This window comes from Schistocerca gregaria, chromosome 5 (assembly GCF_023897955.1).
Source record: "Schistocerca gregaria isolate iqSchGreg1 chromosome 5, iqSchGreg1.2, whole genome shotgun sequence".
NCBI classification, from domain to species: Eukaryota; Metazoa; Arthropoda; class Insecta; order Orthoptera; family Acrididae; genus Schistocerca; species Schistocerca gregaria.
Window position 1 is genome coordinate 395,209,948 of NC_064924.1, and position 12,404 is coordinate 395,222,351.

At 40.9% G+C, this 12,404-nt stretch overlaps 1 protein-coding gene across 1 annotated transcript in view; it reads left to right on the forward strand.

Moving 5' to 3' along the window:
- Positions 1–11,236: 11,236 nt before the first annotated feature.
- Positions 11,237–12,404, forward strand: part of LOC126272168 (uncharacterized) — a 31,278-nt gene continuing 30,110 nt past the window's right edge. Inside the window, exon 1 of the mRNA XM_049974809.1 lies at positions 11,237–11,490. Coding sequence (XP_049830766.1) covers positions 11,306–11,490 — 185 coding nt within the window. The 5' untranslated portion in view covers positions 11,237–11,305. The remainder of the gene's footprint in view (positions 11,491–12,404) is intronic.

Genomic DNA, 12,404 nt, shown 5'->3' on the forward strand with positions numbered 1-12,404 from the left:
TTTGTAGACGAGAGCATTGCTATAGTTGGAATTACACTTGCTTGAATTTTTCTTAATTCAGTTGTATATGTGGACCTAACTCAATAAATTTTGCCCTGCAGCTCAGATATTGTCAGACCATCTATGTTATGCTCGCACATGACGGTCTCAGCGGTAGCAATATGTTGCTTATTTTTGTAATAAGCATCAATGAAATCCCACAAACACCTAGGCAAGGAACAGATATCGAAAAAGCGAACATTATTCTCCGTTCTCCACTTCATCTTTCAGTTTGTTTACACTCTACGAACATACATAACCTCAAAAAACTAATGCAACTAGTGTCGCCAAAGTTGGAACATTCCGAAAGTGTTTAGTTTCACCAACGCGTTGCCCAAACGCGCGGCGCGCATACGCAGTGGCCGGTAGCGCAGTTGCCTGCAACCTAGAGTCGTTTTGTAAACTAGACCTATTATTGTAATGCAATAGCCTTTAATAGGTGACTGGTAGACTTAAGGCAGAGAATTGAAAATCTCGACTTAGAAACAAGCTACACTGCGTAATACTATTAAATAATTTTCTTGCAAGAACACCACACTACACACTATTTTTTTTTTCCTTTCCGTGAGTGGGGGGACGTGGTGGTGGTGGTGGTTAGTGTTTAGCGTCCCGTTGACAACGAAGTGGGGGGGGGGGGGGGCGGCGCCCCCTTGACCCACGGTGATTTAGAACAGTAATAGCATATAATAATTCAGTGATAGCTACCTAAGAGAACAACAATTACTTAATAAATAGGAGCCTGGATCCCTCTGATTTCAATTCAAATGAGCGACTTTACAAGAAAACAGACATTCTCATTACAGTTTCTCGTTTTAACTGATTTCTAGTGCGCATCCGCAGATTCGTGCCACGAATATTTCGTGTGTATCGTTGCTGAGTCGACGTGAACCACGGCCGGCTCTCAATATAGGCGGCCGTGCGTGAACCAATCTGCAGTTTCAAACATTTACCGGCTCTCAATATAGGCGGCCGTGCGTGAACCAATCTGCAGTTTCAAACATTTACTGTCGCGCCGCTGCTGCAGAGATACATCTTCAACGCACACCTTCAAGGTGCATCGTGTATAGGAGTTTTATCAGGCGACGTGAACCAGTCGGTAGTTCCAAACATGTACGCTTGGAGCGTTGTTGCAGACGTTCCTCGTCAAGGTCTATATAGACCTTGTGTATCGTGTATCTGGGCATACACCGTCTGATGCTGTTGTACTTCGCGGCGTCATTTTTTAGATATCTTCTACGATGTTCTCAGCTTTTCATCAGTGACACAGATATTGACAAATTTGACCTGCGCTCGTCTGCTTTTCGTGAGTAAATGAGATTAATGTCCTCTAACTAAAACTGCAAAAAATCAAGTCTCATCAAGTACCAGTAGCTACACTAATGATATCTGTGAACAACTTTGTCTCATCAAGACTCTGGGATATTGCGAAGATAGCACACAGATGACCTCATTGCCGTCACTCTTGTGCACTGATTAATGTTGCGGTCAAAGCTAATGTTGGTATGGTCCTGTGTTTTCCAACGTTTCAAAAATGGTTCAAATGGCTCTGAGCACTATGGGACTCAACTGCTGTGGTTATTAGTCCCCTAGAACTTAGAACTACTTAAACCTAACTAACCTAAGGACATCACACACATCCATGCCCGAGGCAGGATTCGAACCTGCGACCGTAGCAGTCGCACGTTTTCGGACTGCGCGCCTAGAACCGCGAGACCACCGCGGCCGGCTACCAACGTTTCAACTGACTTCTAGCCAGGTACGGGGGACAATTACAAGGTACAATTTTATTTGTACTCCGAATTTCGATGCAACTGTACAGATCGTGAATCATGCTAAATTGTACCCACCGGTTCGTTGCACATAACTGCAATACAATAAAACGAATTACAGTTCTGATACTTTACGTACGAATTACCATATACAAAATTATGAAATGTAAACGTCAAAATTAGTTAACTGTTTACAGTAAGGTTAAATATTGTATTTCATCCCCTAGCCCAAGATTTTTTAAAAAAAAAACAGTGGAAGTTAAAGAGGTGTGATCAAAATTTGGAAGTAATAAGACCTGATCGCCGAAAAAAAGGTACGTCCGTCTGAATGGAATTCAGGGAACAACAGAAATATTTGCTCTGATTGTTAGAGCGTGATCAAGCGACCATTTGGTACATTACAATCGATTCATACCCAGTAATTGTAATATGACTTATTGCGATCGTACGTTTTTATTTTCTTAGGCTACCAATACTTAACCAGATTACTATATGTGGGGTGTCGGTGTAATTTATTTAACTTTTGGCAACTACCGCCACAACAATGTTAGTGCAGTTGGCACTGTTGTTTCATGGAGGATGGAACAATAGACCGATTGACAAGAGTCAGGAATTGGCGTGACATTTCTATGGAAGATCCAAACTTAATATGTTAGCCCTGTATGCACTTGAAATGTAATGTAAACCAGAGTGAACATACTGAATCGAGCTTCATTTCGCTGCAGTACTATTTTTTTTTTTTTTTTTTTGGCCCCACTTCACTATGCTGAACACTGACACTATTTTGGGTTCCAGATGCACACAAAAATTTATTTTGTTATGTTTTTGAACTTCCACTGCTATGATTGTGAATCCTGAATCCTTCCTGGTCATGCTGACAAAGTTTTATGAATTTATTCGTAAAAGCATAGACAGTGGAAATTAAAATGTCCTGTGGTGTCTCTCCTGCTCCAAGACGGCCCGTTTGACGTCCTACCGCTCTTAAATAATACGTCTTAGTGGTGGGCAGGAAATCGCGTATCGTTAGAAATCACAGTGATTGAGAAGTCACAGATATCACAGTAACAACTTAACAAAATCTAACTGCGATTTCAGTCACAGTTAGCAGTCGCAAGTAGCATTTCACAATAAACGCCGTGAGCCATCTGTTGGCCGAATTCCATACTGCTTTCTGCGATTTCAGTGACAAATCGCAACTAAGAGTCGCAAGTAGCAACTAAAAAGTGCAGTTAACAGTGCCATCTGTTGGCCAAAGTTCGTACTACGCTCATCTCTGCGACATGCTATCGACTCTAACTGCGATTTCTGTGACAAGTCGCAACTAAGAGTCGCAAGTAGCAACAAAAAAAAGCGCAGTTAGCAGTGCCATTTGTTGAGCAAAGCTCATACTATGCTATTCGCTACCGAGTCAAACTGCGATTTTCGTGACAAATCGCAACTAAGAGTCACAAGTAGCAACTAAAAAGCGCAGGTAACATTCTTTTCCTAGTGCCATCTGTTGAACGACGTACGTACTTCTTTATAAGAGCCTTGTGCCTCACGAGATCGGTGTGCTGTGTGTGCGTATGAAGTACTTACTTCATTAGTGGTACAAGTCCATTTTTGTTCATTTTGAGATACGGAGTCGTAAAGTTAAATGAGCGCTGAAAAATCTACAGTTGAGATACCAGAAATATTCAAGCATATGGCTGCTTGCTAGAAATGAACCTTTATTAATGTTTGTTTGGATCATTAATTTCAGAAGCATTATAGACAGAAAAGTGGAGGTAATGGACTTGTACCACTATTGAAATAAGCCCTTCACATTATATGACGACATGCACATTCAGCATCAGTTATGATTGGTCAAACACAGCTGTGACTCTGAATGTATTATATTAATAAGAAGAAACATTGCCTTTTTCTCCTGAAAATATCAAGTAACGTAACAAATGTGATTCTGCTTCCAATGAAAATTTTGGTTAATACTCCACAGGTCTACAGGACTTTGCAATGTTAACACAGCAGAACTCAGACATCTGTATAAGTGTAGTGAAATCAAAACAGCATTATTGAGTCATATGAATGCCTCACTTTCATTCCGGCACAGTTCAAGACTCGGGATAAAAGTTTTGCCCCTGGTGTTCTACATAGCAACTTCACACACACAAACTTTTTGCCGACACTACAACCACCCACATAAGTAAGCTTTTCTTGTGTTACTTTCAAGTACTGCACTTCAGCTATTCCCGATTTAACTGGAAGATCTGTACTTCCTACTTTCATATCAACAGCCTCAAAATGCATATTCTATACCTCGGGCTATGTTACAGGTCAGTGTCACACCAAGATTCCGGAGGGGGGGGAGGGGGCGGCGGCATGTCACTCTTCAACTAGTGTTTACCAGTAAATATATGGCGGAAAATTACGGGTATAGGACGGCTTAAACATGTGGAAAATGAAATTTTCATTATTCAATCACTGTATTTAACATTTATTATTCCTTTAAAATCGCATAACAACTTCAATAAAAACAGTTTAAATCACTCATCTGCACAGGTATTTCACAATTATGTCACTTATAAACTGCAGATCCTCTAAGAGCTGTCTTGAATCTTCATGAGTGTCTCTCAATAGCCTTGATGTGGATAGATACGTACAGCAACCAGTAATCAAGAGTCAGAACTGTGTTTGCAAAATCACAAGGATTATTAAACAAATTTTGCTGTCACTAATTACAAGCAATATAATTGACAGAGTAGATTGCTAATATTTGCTGTAATGAAAGCCACTCAATGGGGTATATTTCACATTTGCAAGAACGATCTCACTGAAGTAATTAAGTCCATCGAAACACTTAGAAACTAAGCTCTCGTCTGACGAAAACGGTCTAAAGACGCAGTTGCAATTTCTCCAGATCTGTTGACAATGATATTTTTGATATTTTGAGTTATCAATTTACTGAGTGACTGAAATGTAGTTCGGGTATCTGTGAACATAACAATATGTTAGAATTCATTTTCTAAACACGAACTATTACGCTACTGTATGGCTACTTACATATTAATTACACTATTAATATTTTCACAGTTGTTTCTTTAATACATAATTAAAGCCAGCGGAAGAACAAACGTAAAACTTACTTACCAGTGACAGATTTGTTGAGATGCAATTTTCTGTGTGGACAGATGTAACTTTTTATACAGTGGTAAGTCGCAGAAGTCACAGAAATCGCAAAAGTCACAGATATCGCGGAAGTAGCAGAAATCTAAGTGGCGGAGGGATACGCGACCTACGTTCCTTAACTGCGACTCTTAACTGCGACAAATCACAGTTAAGAATAGCAGATACTGAAAAGTAGCATTCACAGAAATCACTGATATCGGAAAATCGCAGTTTAGCCCATCACTATTACGTCTCTTGTGAGTGACGGCAAAGCGGTTCCTGTCCAATCATGGGCAACGCCAGATTCTACTTTCACTCCTACGAGAAGAGCAGGGGCGAGGGGAATTTTTACTTGTTTGTCTTCCAGTGCTGACAAGTCATTGGCGTGTGTGCCTCATACCGATCACAGCACATTACGGTGTAAAAGAATTTCTTGTCATCCAGTAGGTGGCTCAATAGGCGATTCAAAGGTGGATTTTTCGGGCGACATTCTGTAGCGCAGTGTTTATTGCCGGCGTGATAGTTCAGTTTGTTTGGTACTAATAATAACTAATAACAATACTAAACTGAACGATGTATTCAACGAAGAACTTGTTAGAGTGTCATGTCCACCCAGAGCAAATGATGAGAATAATGACGAACATAATGAAGAAAAAAGTGGTTAAGGTACTAGGCTGCTACGCGCAAAGTAGTTGGCATGAGCCCCATCAGATATCAGGTTTTTTATGGTGTAATAGAAATGCATCAGGGGAAACAGAAAATTGCTTCCTTTTTTATTAGACGTTTATTGTGAGTCCAACAAAAAATGGATTTACATACGGTTGAAGCGGTTTTCCATTTTCCATGATGCATATCCACTGCTGTAGTTGTCCTGACTATACTGTCTTTTGTAATAGAAATGTCTGCTACAATTGCTTTCATTCAATTACTTGTGATTGCATCGTGTGATACCTGGTACCATAACCTATACTACTGTATAAGTGGTTTCAAAAAGTCGATCGTTCCCCTTGGAACCTTTTCTTGTTGCTTCTAACTATACATTCTGCGTAAAACTGAATTCTACTTTCTGGCATATTTTTTAAATTCCTTTTTACTTAGGTCAAGATTTATGGGGAAATTCCAGTTGGATAGCTCTGAGGGGGTCTCTTGAGACAAACAATCGAAAATTTCAACTTGGTGCAATTGCTCCCAGTCTGTGGAAACTGCGATCAATACTCAATACTGGACATGGGGTATTACATCACTGTGGAATATGTTGTCCATGGGATTCACGTGGAAAAAAGCGCAGAAGAGCTGTGTTGTACTGCTAGAACGTGAAATCATTACCGATTGGTGGTCATTTTATTGTAGAAATGAAAAATATTAGGGAAGCAGGCGCAGAGATATTCTGTCTGAATGAAACTTGGATAGACAGTAACATGACGGTTGGTAAATGTTGTCAGAAGGATGATGATGTCGGCGTTATGACTTATTATTGGCACTGCTGGATCGAGGAAGGGGTTTGTCAGGGAAGCCCAATTAAAATTCTGGGCTAAATCCACAAAATGTGGTTACCATGGTCAAATGAACTCTAGAAATTATGAAATGTGGTTTTAAAATATAGTTCTCCCAAATATTCCACCAAAATTAGTGATTGTGATGGACAATGCCCACATCATAACAGACAGGGGGACAAAACACCCATATGGTACAATACCAAAGCGAGGATGTTGGAAAGGAATGAGGAAGCAGCCTCTGTTCGCTTTAATTCAAGAAAGTAGACCTGCTAAAGAAATGTATGTTATCTACGAAATGGCAAAAGAGAAAAGCAGCATTGTTGTCCACTAGCCACCCTATAATTATGATCTGTGTGCGGATGAACTGGCATGGGCAAAAGTAAATCGGTTGCTTAGAGAGCACAGTATCTCAGGGGACCTGTCCAAAGAGAATATGTTCAAGATAGCAAGTGAATTCCTCCTGTCAGTAACTGCTGATGACTGGACAGGGCACAGCAGGAAAGTCCAGCAAATGGGAAGATTACTGGACGTGTGACAGTGTCGTCGAAATCGCAAAAGAAGAAATCAGGTAATGCTGAATCGAGCAGTAGCAACAATAATGCACAGATGAGACTGAGTCAGATGATTTATGTATACATACATTTCATATGTGAATAAATGTTCAAAATTTTTCTCATTCTTTTTTATAGCTGCAATGTAAGTTTTACTACTAGTTCTTTATAACTCCGAATTGCTTGTGAAAACTAACACGGAATTAGTAGCCGCAAGTACCATCGTTCAACATGAACCTACCAATTTCCATTTCACGAATCGTGTAAACTTTTATTACGCCCCTGTTACTCAAGTTTGCTTCTGTAGACGCACAATACGTAGTAGCTGCCGGAATAGCCGTGCGGTTCTAGGCGCTAGTCTGGAGCCGAGCGGCCGCTCCGGTCGCAGGTTCGAATCCTGCCTCGGGCATGGATGTCCTTAGGTTAGTTAGGTTTAATTAGTTCTAAGTTCTAGGCGACTGATGACCTCAGAAGTTGAGTCGCATAGTGCTCAGAACCATTTTTTTGACAGCTGTTGCAGCGGCGGCTGATAGATAGCGCTGTCAGCGCCCCTTGAAGCACAAATTGTATATAAACGCAAACGTGTTGTCGGCACTGCTTGACGTAAGCGCATTCCAAGGGTTACTTTCCAATAGTATAACGCTCGCACACATGCCGCTGTTGCAAACCAAAATGCTCTACAGACTGTCGAGATGTTGCCTTGGCCTGATCGAGCATCAGACCTGTCTCCAGTCGAGCACGTTGGGACATAATCGGACTATAACAACAGCATCATCCGCAGACAGCATTAGCCGTCTCAGTACTGACCGACGAAGTGCAACAGGCATGGAACTCCGTCCCACAGACTGACATCCGGCACCTGGACAACGCAATGCATGCTCATTTCCACGCTTGCATTCAACATTTTAGCGGTTAACGTACCAGCCTTTCCATATTTCCAATAGCTTTTCTCACGCCTACATTAACCTGCAGATATTGCAAAGTTGATCACTTAAATATGTTAGCAGAGAAAAGTATTCACGAAATTTCGTTAATCTACATTAATTATTTTTTTAGTGTTCCGATATTTTTCCGTCAGTGTACTTGGTTCATAACATTAGTGAATTGCAGAAATCACTACCGTAAAATTATAAGTAAAATTTTCCTGATAAATTATGACTACTGGCTCCTGTCTAGAGATCAGAATAGAGTCTTAGTCCTAGTTTACACGACGACAGTGGGTTACGCCACTCGCTCCGTGGAATGAGTTGCACGCAAGTGGTTTCATATGCAGGGTGTTACAAAAAGTTACTACCAAACTTTCAGGAAACACTCCTCACACACAAATAAAGAAAAGATGTTATGTGGACATGTGTCCGGAAACGCTTAATTTTCATGTTAGAGCTCATTTTAGTTCTTCCACCTACGCTCAATGGAGCACGTTATCATGATTTCATACGGGATAGTCTACCTGTCCTGCTAGAACATGTGCCTTTACAAGTATGACACAACATGTGGTTCGTGCACGATGGAGCTCCTGCACATTTCAGTCGAAGTGTTCGTACGCTTCTCAACAACAGCTTCGGCGACCGATGGATAGGTAGAGGCGGAGCAATTACATGGCCTCCACGCTCTCCTGACCTCAACCCTCTTGACTTTCATTTATGAGGGCATTTGAAAGCTCTTGTCTACGCAACCCCGGTACCAAATGTAGAGACTCTTCGTGCTCGTATAGTGGACGGCTGTGATACAATGCGCCATTCTCCAGGGCTGCATCAGCGCATCAGGGATTCCAATCGACGGAGTGTGGATGCATGTATCTTGGCTAACGGAGGCATTTTGAACATTTCCTGTAACAAAGTGTTAGAAGTCACGCTGGTACGTTCTGTTGCTGTGTGTTTCCATTCCATGATTAAGGTGATTTGAAGAGAAGTAATAAAATGAGCTCTAACATGGAAAGTAAGCGTTTCCGGACACATGTCCACATAACATGTTTTCTTTCTTTGTGTGTGAGGAATACTTCCTGAAAGTTTGGCCGTACCTTTTTGTAACACCCTGTATGACTGTAGACACAGCGAAACCAGTATACACTTCAGTTTCGTCGTTTTGTGGGTCTCTGAGTCATGTCTGAAATGAAAGTTTTGGCATCTGCATGTCGCATGTGTTGTGATGGAATTACAGCTTGTTGCGTGGAATCGCTGCATAAGAAAAAAAAAAGAAGAAACGTGTTTCGATTCGTGTTTGGATGAATAAAACACGTCAGCTCGGTTGCTCAGCATCCTTGCTGAAATAATTTTTAACGAAAGATCGAAGAAGTTCTTTTAATTATCTTAGAATGTCCCCAGAACTGTTCACGTTTCTTCTAAGTAGAGTTAATTATGCGATAAGGAATAAAGGTATGTAATGCATAAAGCACTGTCGCCAGAGCTGAAATTACATATCATATTGCGTGCATTACAGTCGAGAATACTCGGCATGCTATAAGTTGGGGTTTTAGTTGGTGATGACTCTTTTTCATTAACACCAACAATTTTTTGACATGAACAGTAATAGTTATTAACATTAACAGCATTAATTAGTCAAAGCAGGCCGCATTAAGAAGAGAATGGTTTGCAAACTACTCTCTTGAAGATGAATCTGAACAGTGGCAATAATTCAAAATTCTAGCATATGTGAATGGGGAGCACTGCAGCGACGTTTTAAATAGATGAATATTGAATAGAATGCAGCTCCTTGAATTTATATAGCCTTCCCCTCCTGTCAACAATATTGCTTAACAAAGAGTTGGCCAAATCGAACGATGGGATTTGTAGACGAGAGCATTGCTATAGTTGAATTACACTTGCTTGAATTTATCTTAATTCAGTTGTATATGTGGACCTAACTCAATAAATTTTGCCCTGCAGCTCAGATATTGTCAGACCATCTATGTTATGCTCGCACATGACGGTCTCAGCGGTAGCAATATGTTGCTTATTTTTGTAATAAGCATCAATGAAATCCCACAAACACCTAGGCAAGGAACAGATATCGAAAAAGCGAACATTATTCTCCGTTCTCCACTTCATATTTCAGTTTGTTTACACTCTACGAACATACATAACCTCAAAAAACTAATGCAACTAGTGTCGCCAAAGTTGGAACATTCCGAAAGGGTTTAGTTTCACCACCGCGTTGCCCAAACGCGCGGCGCGCATACGCAGTGACCGGTAGCGCAGTTGCCTGCAACCTAGAGTCGTTTTGTAAACTAGACCTATTATTGTAATGCAATAGCCTTTAATAGGTGACTGGTAGACTTAAGGCAGAGAATTGAAAATCTCGACTTAGAAACAAGCTACACTGCGTAATACTGACTATTAAATAATTTTCTTGCAAGAACACCTCACTACACACTATTTTTTTTTCCTTTCCGTGAGTGGGGGGACGTGGTGGTGGTGGTGGTTAGTGTTTAACGTCCCGTTGACAACGAAGTGGGGGGGGGGGGGGGGGGGACGGCGCCCCCTTGACCCACGGTGATTTAGAACAGTAATAGCATATAATAATTCGGTGATAGCTACCTAAGAGAACAACAATTACTTAATAAATAGGAGCCTGGATCCCTCTGATTTCAATTCAAATGAGCGACTTTACAAGAAAACAGACATTCTCATTACAGTTTCTCGTTTTAACTGATTTCTAATGCGCATCCGCAGATTCGTGCCACGAATATTTCGTGTGTATCGTTGCTGAGGCGACGTGAACCACGGCCGGCTCTCAATATAGGCGGCCGTGCGTGAACTAATCTGCAGTTTCAAACATTTACTGTCGCGCCGCTGCTGCAGAGATACATCTTCAACGCACACCTTCAAGGTGCATCGTGTATAGGAGTTTTATCAGGCGACGTGAACCAGTCGGTAGTTCCAAACATGTACGCTTGGAGCGTTGTTGCAGACGTTCCTCGTCAAGGTCTATATAGACCTTGTGTATCGTATATCTGGGCATACACCGTCTGATTCTGTTGTACTTCGCGGCGTCATTTTTGAGATATCTTCTACGAACCAGTCGGTAGTTCCAAACATGTACGCTTGGAGCGTTGTTGCAGACGTTCCTCGTCAAGGTCTATATAGACCTTGTGTATCGTGTATCTGGGCGTACACCGTCTGATGCTGTTGTACTTCGCGGCGTCATTTTTGAGATATCTTCTACGATGTTCTCAGCTTTTCATCAGTGACACAGATATTAACAAATTTAACCTGCGCTCGTCTGCTTATCGTGAGTAAATGAGATTAATGTCCTCTAACTAAAACTGCGAAAAATCAAGTCTCATCAAGTACCAGTAGCAACACTAATGATATCTGTGAACAACTTTGTCTCATCAAGACTCTGGGATATTGCGAAGATAGCACACAGACGACCTCATTGCCGTCACTCTTGCGCACTGATTAATGTTGCGGTCAAAGCGAATGTTGGTATGGTCGTGTGTTTTCCAACGTTTCAACTGACTTCTAGCCAGGTACGGGGGACAATTACAAGGTACAATTTTATTTGTACTCCGAATTACGATGCAACTGTACAGATCGTGAATCATGCTAAATTGTACCCACCGGTTCGTTGCACATAACTGCAATACAATAAAACGAATTACAGTTCTGATACGTTACGTACGAATTACCATATACAAAATTATGAAATGTAAACGTCAAAATTAGTTAACTGTTTACAGTAAGGTTAAATATTGTATTTCATCCCCTAGCCCAAGATTTTTTTTAAAAAAAACCAGTGGAAGTTAAAGAGGTGTGATCAAAATTTGGAAGTAATAAGACCTGATCGCCGAAAAAAAGGTACGTCCGTCTGAATGGAATTCAGGGAACAACAGAAATATTTGCACTGATTGTTAGAGCGTGATCAAGCGACCATTTGGTACATTACAATCGATTCATATCCAGTAATTGTAATATGACTTATTGCGATCGTACGTTTTTATTTTCTTAGGCTACCAATACTTAACCAGATTACTATATGTGGGGTGTCAGTGTAATTTATTTAACTTTTGGCAACTACCGCCACAACAATGTTAGTGCAGTTGGCACTGTTGTTTCATGGAGGATGGAACAATAGACCGATTGACAAGAGTCAGGAATTGGCGTGGCTTTTCTATGGAAGATCCAAACTTAATATGTTAGCCCTGTATGTACTTGAAATGTAATGTAAATCAGAGTGAACATACTGAATCGAGCTTCATTTCGCTGCAGTACTATTTTTTTTTTTTTTTTTTTTTTTGCCCCACTTCACTATGCTGAAACACTGACACTATTTTGGGTTCCAGATGCACACAAAAATATCCTGTCGGGGGCATATCGCTTTTGGTCCTAGTGTTGAAGAACATCTGTAAGCGGCCACCGCTGTTTACGATTAATGTAAGCTCTTACCGATTGAGCAGCCTGTCA